Source organism: Benincasa hispida, chromosome 11 (assembly GCF_027475165.1).
Source record: "Benincasa hispida cultivar pf3 chromosome 11, pf3_genome.v1.1, whole genome shotgun sequence".
Taxonomy (NCBI): Eukaryota; Viridiplantae; Streptophyta; class Magnoliopsida; order Cucurbitales; family Cucurbitaceae; genus Benincasa; species Benincasa hispida.
The window spans coordinates 40608576-40629490 of NC_143488.1; the positions used below are offsets into that span (position 1 = coordinate 40608576).

The following is a 20915-nucleotide window of genomic DNA, read 5'->3' on the forward strand; positions in this document are numbered from 1 at the left end:
CATAATTGAAATTTCATAACCGTTTTGCACTACAAAATAATTCATTAATTTCATAAAATAAATAAGTTACACAAACAATACAAGATAAGTATTCACTAAATGTAATCCAACAACACAGATTAGATCACAAAATACAAAATTCACTAAGTATGATATTATCATTTACTAGCTATAACATAGTAAAATACTATAGTCGGGTCTACACTTTATCTTTCTTAAAAAGTGAGGCACCAAAAAGTCTCAAAAGATATCTCCAACCATAAAGTTGAAAATAAAACAAGGATCGGAGAAATCTACAACTCTTAAAACCTTCCAGCAAAAACAACACAAAATGGACAAATACAAATATAAACAAGTCAACAAAATCAACATTTGCAGTACCAATTAATAGAGTAAAAAAAGCCAATATTTTTGTTGAATGTCATGTTTAGCAAAAATGTTAGAATGCAAGGTAGCAAAAAAAAATATCCGTACCGATTTTAATATTGGATTTCATTTACATAACTTCTTCATAAGAGAGGAAGACACATTCAAACGTCTTGAAGATCTGGAAAGAATCATGGCATTGAACATGCAACTGAACTTGAGGATCTTAAAATATAGTTAATATAACTTAAGCTTATTTTACTCACCTTGTGAGAATGAACATCTCAAGTTCAATTTGTTCTCAAATTTTGCACCAACCATTATGGCATTTGAACACCAACCTGTAAAATTAAAGACAAGTTAACATGAACCTCAACGTACAAAATATAGCCAAACATGAACACATGAACACATGAACACAACCACAGCCAAACTTTCTTTCCTACTTAGCTCAAAGTAGGGACACTAATCATCTTTCATGAACTTATTTGAAGATTCTACCAACATTGAATTACAACAGACTTTTTCCTATTTATTTAGCCACAATTGTCTTATTTTGCTTTGTCAACAGTAATAGCAGGTTTATAACAGGAATCGACTGTAATAATTACAGTTGCACTCAAGAAAACAAAATACGTAGCTTAATCAATAGTAGGTGTTTAAGTAATCTTGTAACTTACCAATCATCCATATCTCTTGACTAAACATGCTTTCAAAATGTTCTCATGTTTTGTTATTTTAATAGGGATAAGGCTATCAAGATACCGACCTATGAAGCACAGATACTTCATGTGAGGTAAAAAATCAGTATCAGACACGTATCGGATACCGATACTTCCAGATACTTTCCAAATATGTATCTGACACGCGATTTGACGTATCTATATCTGTACATACTTTTTTTAAAAAAAAATAATAAGTAACTCATCTAATCTTTCCCAATCTAAAATTAGACAACCTATTTAAAAGGCTCACTACTCGAGTCCAAAACTAAAAGAAAAAAAAATAACAGACCAAACCCTAGATTAGAATCATCCATTCTTCATCTTCACATTTGAGTCTCCTCAAAGTCCACCAAAATATATACTATTTGGATATCTTCAACAATATGTTCTTCGTTTATCTTCATACTTCTCTCTCTAATCTTTTTCTTCTTTTTCTTTGCAATATAAATCACTCCTATTGCATTTTATTAACTATTGTACTTCAACATCTTAGATGTTTTTTTTTGTATTGCTTTTCAGTATTTGTATTTTATTTTGTGCTATTGTTATTAACTTGTATACTAAATTTATTTATATCCTAGATTTTTTTAAAGAAAAAAATGTATCTTCAACGTATCAGTATCTTTTTTTTTAGAAATATATATATTAAAAAAATATTTAAAAAATGATGCATCCTTAAACGTACCTGTATCTTAGTTTTTTAGAAATTGACGAATTGTCGTACTGATCGTATCCGTATCGTATAACTGTATTTGTGTCTATGCTTCATATATACCGACCTTCCATTAACACTACGCAGTATGGTAGTTGATCAGATTTTGTCTTCACTAACTTTCCCAAACACTTTGTAGTGCTTCTAGATTATCAATTGTCATCATCTAATAAACAGTACCATAAAAAACCTTGACATTGAAGAGAAAATGAGATAAAATATGGCAATAACTATTATAACCAGCAAACACCTAGAATTTGTGGTTTTTGAAGTAAGGATTTTTAAATGAAGCCTGATACGATATGCGATAACATAGTCAATTAGGTCCCAATTTGTGTTCTGGTTCAACCATTAATACAAACATGAAACAAAGGTTGTCATTTAATCTAAATAAATCAACAAAAGCACCAACCTCATTGTAGCCAAAGAACATAATAAAATTAATGAAGATGCAAACAAAGTAAGACATATCCAATGTTGAAGATGTAAATATGCAAAGAACATAAGCAAAATTAATCAAGATGCAAAGAACATATGTAACAAGTATCCAAATGTTCTCTTGTTTATCTCCATCGCAAGTTGATTATAACTAATTGATACAAAATATATACGTAACTAGAATAAGACATGAATCAAATAAACACAAGAAAGTAAAAGAAAATATATATAAGATAGCGGTAGCCACATATCTATCAAATTAATTTTTGGAATTCATTGCAACATGAATTAATTAGCTACCGTAACTAACATAGAAAGTTTCTAAAAGACTTAGAAATTAGCAATAAGTTCATAAAAACTGCCAAATTGAAGACAAAAATTAAAGTAACAAGTTCTAAATTGAAACAATAGTTCTCTTGATCCTTTAAAACAAAGGAACAACCATGAATATGCTTCAAATTTCAACTCTTCAAATAGTTAACTACTTGCATAATTTAACCATGTTGTTTAAAATAACAACTGGCAAGAAATATCCAAGTTCATTTAGATTTTGGTCAGAAGAGAGCACAATCTTAAATGCTATGCTTCAATCTTATAAAAGATGGTATTTGTTGTAGGCAATTTTTTGTAGTGAAATCAATTGCAACAGGTTTTCCAACCTGATCAAGCTTTACTTCAATTTCATCGATACTTTTGTTAATTGAGGATGCAATGCCTCGTATATGATGAGACTCTAGGAACCCAATGAATGAAGTTGTATTATTTAATGGTGAAGTGATCAATAAAATATAGAGATGAAAACATAAAAGAAATTAGATCCTTCTAAAGCATTTTCTTCTTATCCATCAAGTTAAACTTTGTCAACACCCCAAATGTCCTTTCATCTAAAAAAAAATGAATAGAGAGAAAAAGAAAGATATAAACATGTTGTTGAAATGTCTTGAATCTGTTTGCTGGCGCTTTGAACAACCAAGTACGGAAGTCTCGCTTTTGACCCTAGGGTTTAGAGTAGTACGCTATATAAACTCTCTAACCCTAGAGGCGCCGTTTTGATGTAATTTCTGAAAACATTCTCTCAAATAATATTGTTCTCCCTCTGTCCGTGGATGTAACTAACACACTGTTAGTGAACCACCTATATCTGTGTGTCGATCTTCTCTATCTCTACGTTTCTTTTTTGTGTTATTCAATTGTCGATTTCGTAACACATGGATTGTAGAAACATTTGCATAAACGGTTGCATAATTCAGTCATCATGGGGGCAATTGCATAAAACATGCTGGTGAATCAAGCACTTGAGAAAGCTTAATGGTATCATATATATTGCAATATCTTGATACATTGGAGTTATAACTAAAATGTTTTTGTTTGACTGTAGTCAAGATTTCAATTATCCTTGAGCAAAGCACAAGTTTTCTCCTATTTGAATTTTTATTTAGTTAGATGCAAAGTCCAATTAATGTTATCAAAACTGCAACTAGTATCTTAATTCATTTCATCCAACTCAGTATTTCCATATTCTATTCTATAATTAAAAGATCAGATAGAGTAAAAATTTTGGAATAATCATAAACCTCTGTTTATAACTTCATTTTCTATTTATCAGATAGAGCAATATACCAATGTCTGGACAACAATGATCAACTTTTTCATTGATGCATTTGAACCCAACCACTTAGGAACACAACTAAACTTAGCATGAACCCAACAACTAAACTTTATAAACATTAAGAACCAACATTTTGAATACCCCACTAATTCTCAAACCATTGCAAGAAAGTCTCTTCCCCATCCAAATCCCTTAATAAAACTCAAGTTTCTCGATGCAAAATTCACAAACAAATAACGCTTAAAACCTATCATTGGAGCTTCAATCTATAGATCTATAAGATCTCCTCAGTAGCACAATTGGGATTATTAAGAATCGAATTATCTTTGAATTAATTGAGAGAATTAATTATATGTGATATAATTAATATGATGTATTTGATATAAAATTTTATTTGAGAGGAAATAAATATTTGAATATGACTAAAATATTAATTATGTGAATTTGGTTCATATAAAAACTATAGGTTAAATTTAATATGAATTTGATTTATATTAAATATTATAGATTGTTGAGAGTATTTCAAACTATAAGTTATATTATATTTGATATAATATAAAACTATAGGTTATATGTTATATCAGATATAACATATAGCATAATATATATTATATAGTAAGTTAGTTATTATATAATTATATTAATTAAATTAAATTGGTTTTTCTCTCAAAAGGATCATGGAATAGGGAGTTGTTATATCTTCTTCTTTATTCATGATACAGAACATTTTTCCTTGAACCTCAATCGATCTCTCTGCAAAAAGAAAATTCCTCTAAAAAATTATTCTTTCATTTTCCAAAAATTAAGAGAAGCCCACAAAAATCCCTCTGGTTCTCGACCCTTCAAAGAATATCGTCCAAGATTGGATTTGGTTGCTATATTTTGGTGAATTCATGATCCAAGGAGTATGATCTGTTCGTGACCAAGAAGAGGAATTCGTGAAGATTTATGTGGCTCCAAGGGTATGTACGACTAAGCCTATTTTCTTCTCTTTTTGCTTATATGATGCATGAGGAAATTTTTGAATGCATAATTAGCTTTCGTCCTCTAAATTTTCATGTTTCTGTAAAATAATAGAATTGGGAACCAATCCTCTTCCACTGCGGGTGTTTGCTCATCCCTTCAATATCTTTGTACAATGCGTTTGTATATTAGGATGGAGGTGCAAGCCCATTGAGACAAACATGGAATTGATGTCTCACTATTACGAATAGCAACACGGTTCGTAAGAGATGAAACCGTCTTGTATGCCTACACCTACAAACAGTAAGAAGAGAAAATCTCGAAAACAAATTAAAGATAATCGAGAAGAAAAAATAGTTACAAAAATAAAGGTTAAACTAACTTGTAAAGCAAATGGGACCTCATATAGGTTGTATCTAACTGTCTTCTCCTGCTTCGGTCGATCAATCACACTTGTAAGAGCTCTCTTAAAACTACTAATGGTCTTCTTGAAAATTGCATCACTCCAGTCATAGTTGCAAAAGGCCTTCTAATCGTCCACAATCCCATGGATGGTATAGTTAAATACCTGCTTATTCGCCCTTCTCATCATGACCAACTCAATCAACTCAGTGTTACCTTCATTGCATCCTCATCACTCCTAAAGTCTAATGCAAGAAATTGAGTCTCAGCTTCAGTCAACTTTATTCTATGATTATTGTTGAAGTATAGGCTTATAAACCTACTAAGGTTAACAGGTCTACATACAATTCTAGTCTGTACTCAAAATCCAGTGATGAAGACAAACTGCTCCTTATCGAACAACACTACTTCCCCAAACATATTAAATGAAATGACATCTAGTCTATCATCCATAACCTCTTTGAGAAGACGTGGTGCATCAACTGTCCATTAAGGGAGAGGTTACTATCTAGGATGAGTCCGAATATGGTTTGCCTAAACATGTCTAACTGGACCCTAATTAACTTCCTAAGGATGAAAACATGGGTCTATTGAGTTTTATGCCCTAAACTCGTGATTTTTAAATAAATAAACAAAATTTTTACTATTAATAAAATTGTTATTTTATTTCATGTCTTATTTTTGTATAACTCAATCCAATAAACAAAATCCAAGGTTATTTGCATGAGATTTGAATTATATATAGTTGACATATAGTGGATTATATTCAAGTAATAACCTAAAAAGTCTATAGTAAATGGATGAGGTTAGGTGCCTTATCCTGGTAATACTATGAATACGACCCACTTTGTAGATGTTACAAACGATATAATCTAAATTGTTCATGTGGAGACATGTAAGTAGAGGTATCCTATATAATGAGTTTGTATAAGACCGGACAACAAAATAATTAATCTCTCTCTATAACTCTGTTAATCGACAAGATTAATATTTCATAGGATGGTCATATATAACTCGATCTTAATCCTAAATGAATTATGAACTCTTGTCTATGAAGGCACGTCCTCTGATTTGTATGGGTGAGAGTGGCTCGAGTCATCGACTCAACAAGCCTACCATCTTAGGGACTTGGCCAGATAAGGAGTTGGGAACATAACTTCATAAGATGGAATTTACTCCTTCCTGTGTTAAGGTAAGTAGATGAGCAGTTCCCTTAAGTGCTGACTCTGGGTCTTGAACAATGGAGCCTACCCTCTCATTGACCCGAAAGGGACTTGGTTTACGGTTAGACCATAAACAAATTGTTCATTAGAAGATCAGTGGTACTTAATGATAAAAAGGTAATTACAAAGGTAAAATGAACATTTGACCTAACTGTAATTACAAACAACATGTGAAGAATCAACTTAAGTGTAATGTTTGTATCCATGAATGCAACATATTCTATAGTACATAAGAGTGCAGGTATGGATCTGTAGTGGTTTGCCCCATAGTTAATAAATGTTGATTAAATTAGTTAAAGAGTTTAATTAATTAATCTCGGATCATCTGTAAGTTCATTAGGTCCCCCTGCTAGCTTACAATGAATAAACAAGGACAAAAAGTTTTGAAAGAATTTGAAATGTTCAAATTGATCAAGGGAGTATATGTTAACTGTATATGATACAAATAATATAATGTATATAGATAGATTATAACAAAAAGTTAATTTTGAACAAGATTCATAATTAAACTATATAATATAAGAGTTTCATTGTATATGAATAGGATTCAAATTATAAAAAATATGAATTAGATTCATATGAAAACTATAAGTTAAAAGTTAATATGAATGAGATTCATATTAAAACTATAGGTTATAAAAGAAATGTGCATTTGAATATGATTCAAATGTTTAATTAAATATTAGATATTTAATCAATTTAATCAATTAATTAATTTAACTCCTATGCATTACAGTGGAGTAGGGAGGTAGTGGAGAATGGCGAGTTACACTTTTCCTCTCTCTCCTTAAATGCAGAGGGTCTGCATTTGCCAAAGGGTTACAAGTTTTATCATGAAAACTTTTCTCTCTCTAAAAAAAACCTCTCTAAATATCACAGAGTTCCACCGTAAAAACTCAATTCCCTTTTTCTTTCAATAAAAAAAAAAGGCTCTCATGGTAATCCTAAAATTCTATGCTTAACTTAACTTACACAATATGTACATTTCTTATTTTAATTATGTAATTTTTCATCTTCCAAATAAAAAACAAGAAGCTATAAATCGCTTCTATTGAGGGATTCAATCCCCTAAGGGTCTTAGCCAGATGGCTACAAGAACTTAATTGTGCCTTAAAGTAGTCTTCAGACAAGATCTTTGGCTCCATAACAGATACCTATATATGCCACAATACATACATGGTTCAATGCAAATGTATTCTAATGAAAGAGCTAACAATTTGGCTTCTCTATCATTTGTTCCGTAAAGTCGTAGAATTTGTTTAAGAAAAAAGACAGAGAGCCATAAGTGTCAAAAATACCAAGAAATGATGCCTTTCTATCTTTTTTCTCGTAAGGTCTTGGTAAGATTCTACTAAGACTTTATGAGAAAAAGGATAGGGAGGCATCACTTCCTGATAATTATAAAAAATATAAGGAAGTTATGACTCTCTGACTATTTTCCGTAAAGTCTTGATAGAATCTTTACGAGAAAAAAGATAGAGCCATCAGTTTCTGGGATTTTTCAAAAAATACCTGGAAGTTATGGCTATCTGTCTTCCATCCTGTAAAGTCTTCGTAAAAACTTTACGAGAAAATAGACTGAGAGCCATAACTTCTTTGTACTTATCAAAAGATTAGTAAACCATGACCCTTTGTTTTTTTCCCCGTAAAATCTTGGTACAATCTTTATGGGAAAAAAGGCAGAGTGCCATAACTTCCTGGTCAGTTGAAAATTACCGCAAACTGATGGCTCTCTGTCTTTTTTTTTTTTCCCCATAAAATCTTAATAATTTTTTTACGAAAAATTTGACAAACTACAATCTACGAGAAAACAACCAAGTCAGAAGTCAGAATAATGCTTTCATCCTTCCTCATTTTTGAAAAGACAAATTTTACAGTTTATTTACAATTTTTTAAAATTAAAACGTGGATTGAATAAAGCTTGCATTTTCGATTTCTTAAAATTCGTAGCATTTTTTTTTTTTGTTTTTCACTACCGTCCTACCAGAAATCACACGAAGACCCCCCCTCCCCCAACAATAGATTGCAAAATTGAATGGACAAGGAAAGAAAATGGAAGGTACTTGTGTCCCTTTGTACAAATCGAATCCGAATTAAAAATGGAAGGTACTTCTTCCAATGAACACAAACAAAGACTCAAGACAAATGGAAGAGTTTTTTTTATTTACAGAGGAATGATGATTTTTTTAGAGAGAGTACAAACTTCCTCAGAGGAAAGCAAGTCGCACTTCCTCAGAAGAAAGTAAGTCACCTTTCAAGAAATCAAAGAGAAGAAGATTTTGGGAACTCGATCGTCATTCCTTGAACCCTAACTTCTTAGGAAGAAGAAGATGCGCTTTTGGAAAATACAAAAGTCATAGGAAGTCTTGGAGCCTCCACTTTTAGGTTTATTAAGGGACAAAATGATATTTTCATGTTGTGGGGCGCTGCACTTAAAATTTGAAAAAGCGGAAGAGATGTTAGAAAAACTAGATTTTAGAAAAGATGTTAGTTTTGAAAGGAAAAAAAAACCTTTTTAGGTAAGAAATAACAATTTCGTGACATTTTTCTTACTTTTTCCAATTTTAAGTAGATGACCCCATAATGAAGGATAAAATGGACTTTTCATGATGTAAAGCCCTCAAATTAAAATATGAAAAAGAGTAAGAAAGATGTTAGAAAATCAAGTTTTAAAAAAGAGATTAGTTTTGTAAAATAAAATACGTTTTAAGTTAGAAATAATAATGTTTCGTGTTTAAAAGAAAATGCATTTATGAAAAGTACACTTTTTTCAAAGGTAGTCTAAACAAACCCAAGTATATACGAATAGCTAAAGGTCAAATTATAAGTTTAGTCTCTCAATCTTTATATTTGAGTCAGTTTAATCTTTAAATTTTTAAAAATGTCTAATAGGTAGAACTTTCAATTTTGTGTATCTCAAAATTTAAATTTTGTGTTTAAGAGATTTATAAACTCTTAAGTTTGCATTTTAAAAGTCCTTGATATATACATTTTTTTTAAAAAAAATCATATAAATAAAATTGAATATTTAAGGATCTATTAGACAATTTTTAAAGTTTAGTAATTTAAATAGACTTGAAATTGAAAATTTAAAAATCTATATATGATGTAAAATTGAAGGTTCAAGACCACTATGAACATATTTGAGAGTGATTTTGAAATGATTACAATCACTTTTATCGTATTTAAAATCACTTTGAAACACATATTTGACATTCAAAATCAATTCAATATTTAATTTTACACTTTGAAATACATTTTTTATACGATTGATTTAAATTATTAAAAGCATTTCGTAAATGATTTTTGGAAATGACAAAAATGATTTTAACCATTTTAGAATCACTCAAAATTTATGAATTAGATAAATACAAATTTAAAAGTTCAAATATCAACATCATAATTTAACCATAACTAAATTATTCTTAAAACAAAAAACTATTTCATTAATTAAACTTTAGATTGATTATACATTTCTATAAAAGAAGAAAAAATGGTTGGCAGTTAGTCAATAATCGTAAAGGTTAAAATAATTGTTTGTTCTTTAAAATTAAAAAGCTAGAATTAAATGGTCTTAGACAAAACAAGTTTCACATTTTTTTTCAACCTTATCTTTTCATTTAAAAAAAAACAATAATTTAAATTCATAGGGAAAAAAACAAATTAAAGAAAAGACAAATTGACATAAACTATTCAAACACGTTTCATTTCATCTAAAAAAATCTAGTTGTGTCAAAAAAAGAAAATCCAGTTTTCTTTAAATAAATATTTGTTTCTATAACTTTACAAAATTATTTTTAACTTTTCATGTTTGACAATTATTTTTTAAAAAATTGGATTAAAAAATTAATATTTAAAAAAAAAGATAATGTACTTCCAAATTTCAATTCAACTACCCTAATTAAAATAATCAACTATGGATCAGAAAGATTATTATATTAAGATAAATAACTTTAAAAAAATATATAAAAAAATCATACTATTAAAGTAAACCTCGCTATATAAAAAAAACAATAATTCAAAATAAATAAATGCTCAAACTTCATCTCTTCTTCTTTCAAGAGCTCTTCAGCGAAACCCGCTGAAGCATATTTCCTCTTTCCTTTATGGCATAATAAAGCTTAGATGAACTGAAATTGAAGAAACTGGGTAGCTTTCAGGTGTGTGCTTCTCTATTTCTTGCTAGATTTAGAATCAAATCTAGAAATTGAGCAAAACCCACTAATTTTTCCTTAATGGGGCATCAAAATCTGGGTTTCTTTCTATTTCCATGGCTTCTGTTGCTCTCTCTGGTTCCCCTTTGTATGGCGAGGTTTGTAGTGGAAAAAAACAGCTTGAGGGTGACTTCTCCTGAGAAAATCAGAGGAACTTACGATTCTGCCATTGGAAATTTTGGGATTCCTCAGTATGGAGGTAGCTTGGCTGGTGTGGTGGTTTATCCAAAGGAGAATCAGAAAGGTTGTAAAGACTTCAGTGATTTTCATATCTCGTTCCAGTCGAAGCCAGGGTCTCTCCCTATATTCGTTATGGTCGATCGTGGAGGTAACTTTTGTTTTGGGGTTCTTGTGATTGTTGTTCCTTTGTGTGTTTTAAGGTAAAATTGATTTGTTGTTGGTGATTATGAGTTACCCTTTTGTTGATCTAGGAAGTAATTTAGAATGGGTTTGATTTCGCTTATGAAGAGCACCCTTCTGGTTGATTTACCTACTTCCTGGGTTTGAGGTCTTTATGGTTGGTTAGTTTTTGTTTTTCATAGTTCTAGTTAAGTTGAATTTGGTTTTTGGCTCGGTTACATTCTGGTGGCTTCTCATGGCCGATTGAGATGGTGTTCAAAATTCTATTTTTTTTTTTCTATCACTCTTAGAAACCTGGGCTATAGTTGTGCTTTCATTGCTCTTGCATATTGGGTTTTTTAGAGCATATGGTATACTCAAGGCTTTTAGACTTTTTAGTTGTAACTTGTTTCTTTCTTTGCTCAAAATTCTGGATTTTTTTGAGTAAAAAATAAAAAATAAAAAAAAAATCTTGCACATACCATCGAAGTAACTGATCGGCTCAACATCTGATTTATTTATTTTATGTATATTTCGATGTACTTTTGCTGTACTATTTGTTCTTTTATCTTTTCAACTTGCAGATTTTCTTGTGAACCCTGTGACAACCCCTTTTAATATCTTAGCAACTTGTCTGATATCTTATTTTGTTGTCTTTTTCCAGATTGTTTATTTGCTCTTAAGGTTTGGAATGCCCAAAAGGTAGGTGCTTCTGCAGTTCTTGTTGCAGACCACCTTGATGAGCCATTAATTACTATGGACTCACCAGAGGAGGATGGTTCAACGGCAACATATGTAGAAAATATAACAATACCATCTGCACTTATAAGAAAGGGTTTCAGTGAACAATTAAAGAAAGAAATCAATGCTGGGGAAATGGTCAGCCTGAGTCTTGATTGGAGAGAAGCTGTTCCACATCCTGATGATCGTGTGGAATATGAGCTCTGGACTAATAGTAATGATGAATGTGGGTTTAAATGTGACATGTTGATGGAATTTTTGAAAGATTTCAAGGGTGCTGCTCAGATACTTGAGAGGCGTCGGTATACTCAGTTTACGCCACATTATATAACTTGGTTCTGTCCCCAGGCATTCACCTTAAGCAGACAATGCAAATCACAGTGCATCAATCATGGAAGATACTGTGCTCCCGACCCAGAGCAGGATTTTAGTTCAGGATATGATGGAAAAGATGTGGTTATTGAAAACCTGAGACAGCTATGTGTTTTCAGAGCTGCAAATAATACTGGAAAACCCTGGATTTGGTGGGACTATGTAACTGATTTTCAAATTCGATGTCCCATGAAGGAGAAAAAGTACAACAAGGAATGTGCTCACTCTGTAATCAAATCACTTGGTTGGTGAATTGTGCTTTCTATTTTTTATGTTGTGAAGGATCGTGATTGGCCATTTATCATGGTGAATCCACCTTGATATTTGTCTGACAATTTGTACAGGGCTTGATATAGACACGATAGAGAAGTGTATGGGAGACCCAGATGCTGATTCTGAAAATCCTGTCCTCAAAGAAGAGCAACAAGCTCAGGTATGCCTTCCTTCAGGAGGGAAGCATGCTACTTTTGAAAAAATAATGTTTGAAGTTCATTGTTTGCAACTATTAATTTGATACTAACAGCAGTATCATGCTTGAAAATGTATTGAGTTTAGATTGGGAAGGGATCAAGAGGTGATGTAACCATATTGCCAACACTTGTGGTCAATAATCGACAGTATCGAGGTTTGTTCTCGTGCTTACCATCCTTGGATAAAATATTGGCTGTTTCCTAAGCTTAGTTTTGTCCATGCAGGAAAGCTGGCAAAGGGTGCTGTTCTTAAGGCCATATGTGCAGGTTTTGAGGAAGCCACTGAACCATCTATTTGTTTGAGTAGTGGTAAGTTGTCTTTTCTCTTTACATGTATAAATTGATTTTGTTGATATGTCAGTATAGGCAAAAATAAAACTCTCAAGTGGGCTAAAATTCATTGCAGATATTGAGACAAATGAATGCTTGGAGAATAATGGTGGTTGTTGGCAGGATAAAGCAGCCAATCTCACAGCTTGCAAGGTAGGAAGAAAACTATTCGTCCATATATCCAGTTTCTATATAGTTATTTGATAGATTTTGTTGTCAATGAATATTTTGAGCATCCATTCAGGATACCTACCGTGGGAGGGTTTGTGAGTGCCCCCTGGTAGATGGAGTGCAGCTTAAAGGAGATGGTTACACCATATGTGAAGGTAGGCACAATCTGCTTTGTCATTTTCTTTTTCTGTAAGAAAGGTGATAGAACATTATTCTACAGTGGGATCTTTTCGTTTAACTGTTCATCATCTGTAACAAATTACAAGTAGCTATTACTTTGCAAACCTATTACAGTTGCAGAGACCACTGCTTAAATCACTTACAAGAAATACCATTTTGTGCCCTAATTTATTGTCACCCTGTCGGCGATGGACTTTAAGCTGTTAAGTTTGTCACAACATAATAATAGCTAATATTGTTAGTAAGTAGAAAATATTTTTCTCATGCATACAAATAAATTTTTTATCCTTAACACTAGCTTAGGTTTTTCAACAAATATGTTTAGTCATGAACTTCAATTTCTATTCAATTTTGTTTTCAAATTTTAAATGTGTACAACCTAATAGATCTTCTCTCTCTCTCTCTCTCTTGGGCTAGTAGCTAGAGGGCCTGGAAGGTGCAACGTAAATAATGGTGGCTGTTGGCAAGAAAGTCGTAATGGACTTTCAATGTCTGCTTGTGTGGTTAGTTATCCAACCATTTTTCTGTTGCTTTTTCCTCATTGGGTTTGTTGATTATAAATTTTCTTGTTATTGTAACAGGATAATGGGGAGGTTAAATGTAAATGTCCTCCAGGATTTAGAGGTGATGGTGTCAAGACTTGTGAAGGTAAACAAACTTTGATTAATGACATGCTCCATTCATGGTTTTCTAAATCTTGATTGTTTTTCCAATCTTGAAGAAAGTTTGTTTTTGTTAATGAAATAAACATTTCTACTCCATGTGCTTAGGTGGTTATCACTTATCACCCTGAGGATTCTTTTCGTTTCCATTGATGATAAAGGGTGATTGAATGAATTTATTGTAATTACTTGTACGTTTATATAGTCTAAATATGTTGGATACAAAAAGTGAACATTTTCCTTCACTTGTGGGTTTGAAAATTTGTAGGAGACTTGACAAGTGAAAATTAATATTAATTAAGGAGTAAATGACATTAGGAGGTTACCTAGTGAGAGTAGGATAGGGAAGTGGTCAGAGGTAACCCTCGAGAATCTGTCAACCTTGACTTCTCTAAAGAACTCGACCCAAGGCTGAGAAAGCAGAAAATGGTCTATCTTGGAAGCTGTGGGTCTTAGTCCAGATCTAGACCACGAAAAGATACCGTTCCGGAAGGAAATATCAACTAAGTCAAAATCTTCAATAAGGTTGTTAAAACAATTCATACTTTTGGTGTAGTTGATCCCTGAGCTTTTATCATTACTCCATCTAACCACATTAAAGCCCCCTCCAAGACACTGGTGGTTGTTGCAATGGGCATACAGATCCGAGAGCTCCTGCCAAAACTTGTCTTTATTTCTATAGGAAGAAGGGTCATACATGCCTGTAAGCCAACCAACAAAGTCAGCATTAGTTCTACAAAGGATTGAGAGGGAGAACTAGCCTTGAATTGAATTGGCCATGGTAATCGAATCTTCGTTCCACATAATTAGGACCCCACCCAAGGACCCAATGGCATCAAGGGACATCAACCGATATGATGACTACTCCAAACGGATTTCACTAACTTCCTATCAATGTTACTCACCTTGGACTTTGTAAGATGACTATGTCAGGGTTGAAGTTCACCAATAAATCCTTCAACACAGCTCTTTTAGGGCGAGCATTGAGACCCCTCACATTCCAAGACAAAGTTAACATGGAGAGATGGCAATTCCTTGAGACGTAACATCTATGGCCGCTACCGCTTCCTTTTCCCAACTGCTGATGAAAACTTCCCGGGTAAGTTTTCTGCTTGAGGCCCCACCCTTTCTTTGTCCGTTATTCTTTCTCGAGATTGCACGAATACACAAGTTATGTTCTAAGAGTGTTTCCACCACTTCTTTACTCAAAGGAAAGGGTTTTGGGGAAGAGGCCGTGGGCTGGAGCTTTATATCACTATCAATTTCTGTCGAGTCCGGCACTTGCTCAGAAATGGGAGACGCATTGCTAACCGCTACAATTTGATTCTACCCTCATCCATACTTTTGTGGACACGCTCTGGTAGTTCGTAGAAAGCTCCAAAGAATCTTCATCTAAAAGAGAGAATTGATTTTGTGAAATCAAACTTCCAGGGCTCGAGAAGGAGATTTCAGAAGAATGCTCCGGATTGTAGTCGTCGTTTTTCGACTTTGGAGAGGAAGTATTCCCTTCCTTCGTGGTACGGATCACTCCTTTTGTTAAGAGGTGAACTTCATTCTTATCAGAGAATTTAATCTCTCTGCGCTTCTGGGCTTTAGGGCCTGGTCCACTAGGGGAATGGGGCCTATCACGGATAATAATACCTTTTGTAGTTGGACCACTATGCAGTCCAAGGGAGAGATCCTTTAATTTCGCCTTTCCTTTTCTCTTAATATCTTCAGAACAAAAGGTTGGGCTTGGGCCCACGAGTGAGGCTCTTTCAGAATTAGAATGCCCCAGATCCAACTACTCTTTGTTAGGTGTCTCCTCGAGAAGCTCAGACCTGCCTTGGAGGAGATTTCGGTTTTTCTGCATCTTTTAGTCCGACATACAAAACTTCATAGCCTTAGTCACATCAAGCGTTAAGCATTCCTCAAACCGTTCAACACGCCAAATGCCTATTGGGTTCGGGTCTGGGTATTCAGGTTCTTCGTAGAACGAAGCTGCTTGCTCCGGTGTGAAAGTGCCATGGATTCCGACGGCTCGGTTGACAAAAAGGTTGGCATCCTAGAACGTCATAACACCAAAAAATTCTCATCTCCAAACTTCAAGACAAAGTCGGCAGGAATAAATCCGAAATAATTCCATTTAACTTTAATACTAGCTTCGGTACAATCAATGAGACTTGAATTCTCATCAGCAAAGTCCACAAAACCACCAAACAGGTCACCTACCGCCTTGAATACCCTACCCTTCCATCAAGGGAGGTTACAAAATTTGATCCACCCCCCATATGAAGGAACCATTCCCTTTCTTCCGTGTTTAAGTGTGTCCCATCTCTCCATTTTCAGAGTAATCGGCCAAAAGTAACCCGCCCTTTATTCATGGCAAGGAGTCTAGCAAAATTAGCTTTTGGGCATTTCGAAAGGGCTTTATTGGGGAGGAAAGGGTTTATAATAAAGGAGTGTTGGGTTTGGAGTTGGATTAGTTCCAGGATTCTACTCCAGTCATCGTGGAAGTCTCGTTTAGTGACAATCAGTTGTCGTCCCAGCAGATTTTCCTCACCTCCTTTCTGATCATCAGACAAGGAAGCTCTGGGACAGGGTACATTTTGCGTGGGGGGACATCTAAGAGCTGAGGTGTTCACCTGGATCGTGGCTGTGTAGGAATGGTCAGGTTTTCTACTTTCAGTGCGAGTGGCCTGGTTCTCCTTTCCATTAAGGAAATCGATTAGCAAATTTTGAAAACACTCCCAGCCTCTGAAATCCTCCTCAGACGACACCACAAGGTTTCCTTTTTTTCCCCGAGTTTAACACCTTTGTGATTTCCAGGAAGCTACCTCTCTTGTTTGTTGTTTTTCTGAATCCAAATGAAGCCTCCATTGCAAAAGGACTTTCTGAAGAATTTTTTAGGTCTTGGTGCTTGAATGACTTCCTCCAGCGCATCGATCAACCATACGACTATGAAGCAAAGATACTTTATATGAGGCAAAATATCATCTCAGACACGTATCGAATACTGATACTTCCAGATACTTCCCAGATACGTATCTGACACGCGATTTGACGTATCTATACTTTCAGATACTTTCCAGATACATATCTGACACACGATTTAACGTATCTATTTCTATGCGTATTTTTTTTTTAAAAGAAAAAAGACAAGTAACTCATATAATATTTCTCAATCTAAGATTAGGCAACCTATTTAAAAAGCTCACTACTCGAGTCCAAAACTAAAAAAAAATAATAAATAACAGACCAAACTCTAGATTAGAATCATCTAATCTCCATCTTCACATTTGAATCCCCACAAAGTCCACCAAAATATAAACCATTTGTATATCTTCAACAATAAGTTCTTCGTTTATCTTTATACTTCTCTCTCTAATCTTCTTCTTCTTCTTCGCCATATGAGTCACTTTTCTATTGCATTTTATTAACTATTGTACTTTAACTTCTTAGATGTTGCTTTTTTTGTATTGTATTTTAGTGTTTGTATTCTATTTTATGCTATTGTTATTAACTTGTATGCTAAATTTATCTATATCCTAGATTTTTTTTAAGGAAAAAAAAATGCAACTTCAATGTATCGGTATCCTCGTTTTTTAAAAATATATATATTAAGAAAATATATAAAAAAATGACGCATCCTTAGACGTATCCGTATCTTAGTTTTTTAGAAATTGACGAATCGCCGTATCCGATCGTATCCGTATTGTGTAACCGTATCTGTGTCTGTGCTTCATAGCCACACGATAATGACTTCCTCTCCAGTGATCGAGAATGATCTGTTTCAGTGCGTCTCTGTCAAACAGACCACTCTTCCCTTGTTCTGTCTATCGAACTCACAGGTGAATATCTTATTCTCTATCTTCTGGGAAAGACACCTTGAAGCTGCCATGGTCAATCAGTCTTCCATTGAAATCCGACAGAGAGAAAAGATCCAACAGAGCAGGCTCAAAGCTTCCCAGTGGAAGAATCACTGAGCAAAAGTTTCTATTAACAAGAAGGCCCATACAATCTTTATGTAAAATACATAGGTTACTTCTCTTATAGCAATTAGTTTTGATTGAGATTCTACTTCCTTTTTATAAAAGGATACCACTCCAAGACCAATTGAGGGAAAGTTATACTCTTATGGTATAAAATTGTCATGACAGAATATGTTTGACACGCAGGGTGGTTCACAGATTATGTTTTCTTATAGCTTTACTGAAAGCTCTTATCCAAAATTTGCCAACTGTTATGGCGTAATGAATTAGAGAACTCATTTCACAGAAGGCAGCGGGTGCCTTGTGGGAGCTTACTATCGATAAATGGCAACTCGACAAGCCTTTGTTTGTGTGCTCTTCATCCGGTGCCAGGACAATAAATTTAGTAGAATCTCTGGTTAGAATTGTGATTTTAAAATATGGGGCTTGGCTGTTTGCTTCAGAGAGTCGGAGCAGTTCAAACTTGTCAACCTTTCAAATTCCTGCTACTGAAATCTAGAGAACAGGGTTGTTCTCTACCAAATCCTTCTTTTTCCTTCATAGATGGAGAAGATTCTAGCTTCCCTAGACTATATTGTACAAACTGATCTGGCGTTCAAACACCCTAAAACGTCTATTGCATAAACTGATTTGGAAGTTGAAATATTCTCTAAGATGGGCAACGCTTTTTGTTATGTCCTTCCATGGGGCATGGATGTGGTGGATAGAATTCAATTCAGCGATACAAATCCTGATGTTCTAAGCTTCGACTTGTGTCATTACAGAAAGAGTTTACAAACTATGCCTCTTTTATTTCTATGTTAGTCTCTTTACTTCACAACCCTGGCCTATATTTTTATAGATCTTCCATTTGCAAGAAAGTGAGTGCGTTCTCATTCAGATGCTGATGGTTACCCTTTTAAAGGAAAAGTTAAAAAGGTTTTGGCTCAATACCATCATTGCTAGCTAACTTTCAAGGGTAAAGAGTGAGGGCTCTGGTCACCAATACCCTAGTTATAAAAAGAAGAAAAAGATCTAGTTGGTTAGGCTTTTAGCTGACCCAATTAGCTCATGTTATCATTATTAAATGAAGATGCTGGATATATGATAAAATCGATGTCACATAGAAAGGTTATTCTTTTTGTTTGAGTATTGATTTAGTGATAATGTTGGGATATTTGGGATTGATTTTCTTTTTCATCCTACATACAAATTGAGATGCTGAGGTTGATGACAGCATGTATTGGAAAAGTGATTGTATTTGGGAAGAATTTAATTCCCTAAACCTTAATGGATCATGTTTGAAGTTTATAACTTTTGAACTTCTTTACAAGAGTGTCTCCTGATTCAGCTTGTACATTGTTTGTCCTTTTTGCTAAACAGATATTAATGAATGCAAGGAGAGGAAGGCTTGTCAATGTTCCGAATGTAGCTGCACCAATACGTGGGGAAGCTATGACTGTAGTTGTAGTGGTGATCTTTTATATATGAGGGACCATGATACATGCATAAGTGAGTATAAATATCGATGATTCAATTACAGTTGTGTGCCAAGTGCTATCACTTGGAAGTTGATACAATCGAATACACGTTATCATAACACATGGTTCTTTTGAATGCAATAAATTCTTAAAGTTTGCATATTTGAGTAATAAATGAGAAGTATAGCCAACAACATTGGAAAGATTTAACAGTTTTTCGTCTTGCCATCATCTTGTGCAGGTAAGAATGCTAGTGCAGCAAAATCATCGTGGAGTTTCTTTTGGGTTATTTTGATTGGCCTGGCTATCGCTGCTGGTGGAGCATATATGGTGTACAAATACAGATTAAGGGTAAGCTATTTTCAACTTAGCAGCTATTGTACTGTTCGTGTTCTGAGTATAGTCGACTCTAATATAAGAACAAGGATTTCCTTTCTGCTCTCTTTCGTTTGGATACCCCTATTACATTTTCTTCCGACCGTAACCTAATCCTCTTTTCTACGGTTTTAACACTTCACGAACCCATTCCAACACTGAATTTAATATTTCATTGTAATCCTGAGTAATCTTGATTACATTTCATCCTCCTAAACAAACTCTTTAGTTCAGTTCTCCAGTCCATTCTGGTTTAATGTGATTCCCTTACCTTTATTTCTCATTAATAGCAAAAATGAAAAGAACCAAAACAATCGAAAAGAGCATCCTTGATAGCATGCTTCTATTATTAAATTAGACAGGACAGGGATGATATTTTTCAACATCCTCTCTAAAGACTTAGCGACCCGACTTCTAGGATCAGGATATCCAGATATAGCAGGACCCATCTTCACTCCTCGACTAGAGGTCCAAGATTATACTGACACGATACATTATGTTAGGCTACGAATATAATCCCCTTTATTTTTTTTGTGCAGGCGTATATGGATTCTGAGATCAGAGCAATTATGGCACAGTATATGCCCCTGGACAGCCAAGGAGAAGTGCCAAATCACGCCCACGGGGACCACTTGGACCGCATGTGAAAGTGGCCAACATCGTTTCATTTCAAGGGTTAGGATTAGGATGCCCTTACAAATGGAATGCTTCGTTGTGCTCTTTAAGCCGATAGTCGAATTTTTGGACATGGATCTCATGCCATGTTATGATATGTACATTATTAGACAATAAAGTAGTGCAAATTGAAATCCCTCAATGATTTGAGGTTGTAAACTTTTTTACCAGATAAAGATACTTAGGCTTTAGGTATATGTATGGCTAGGGATTTAGTTTGAAGCATCTGAGAAATCTGCCAACAACTTAACTTCATTCCATGATTACATTATGTTGTTACTATTTGTTCATGTGAGAAGAAACAAGCTTTTGCCTCATCTTTGCACCAGTAGAGAGAATCGTGCTCATCATAAAATAACTTGGAGTCATAATCTCGAAGCAAAATGAGAATAAAGTCGGTGTCAATACCGTAGAAAAATAGTACTGTACGACCAAAATGACAAAGGATGAGATCAATTTTGATGATGTGCCAAGTATTTTCTACTATGGTATAGTTTTGCTATATATTTTTTATGAA

General features: G+C 33.9%; 1 protein-coding gene across 2 annotated transcripts; it reads left to right on the plus strand.

Moving 5' to 3' along the window:
• The first annotated feature begins 10167 nt into the window (after window positions 1-10167).
• Window positions 10168-20715, plus strand: LOC120090326 (vacuolar-sorting receptor 4-like). Of its 2 annotated transcripts, none has more exons than XM_039047905.2 (12): window positions 10168-10980; window positions 11656-12348; window positions 12449-12537; window positions 12660-12729; window positions 12800-12883; window positions 12981-13057; window positions 13149-13230; window positions 13676-13758; window positions 13837-13903; window positions 19251-19379; window positions 19590-19699; window positions 20263-20715. In XM_039047905.2, the coding sequence occupies exons 1-12, from the start codon at window positions 10674-10676 to the stop codon at window positions 20368-20370; spliced, it is 1899 nt and encodes a 632-aa protein (XP_038903833.2). In that variant the 5' UTR covers window positions 10168-10673; the 3' UTR covers window positions 20371-20715. The 2 variants fall into 2 exon arrangements, with proteins under 2 accessions (XP_038903833.2, XP_038903832.2); XM_039047904.2 differs by having other exon boundaries at window positions 10435-10980; window positions 13673-13758.
• The last annotated feature ends 200 nt before the right edge of the window (window positions 20716-20915 follow it).

Bases quoted from the DNA above. Each gene is read 5' to 3' on its own strand.
- LOC120090326 (XM_039047904.2), top strand. From the start codon at position 10,674: ATGGGGCATCAAAATCTGGGTTTCTTTCTATTTCCATGGCTTCTGTTG. The intron at 12,538-12,659 runs GTATGCCTTCCT...TATTGAGTTTAG, and splicing joins AAGAAGAGCAACAAGCTCAG to ATTGGGAAGGGATCAAGAGG. The intron at 12,884-12,980 runs GTAAGTTGTCTT...AATTCATTGCAG, and splicing joins ATCTATTTGTTTGAGTAGTG to ATATTGAGACAAATGAATGC.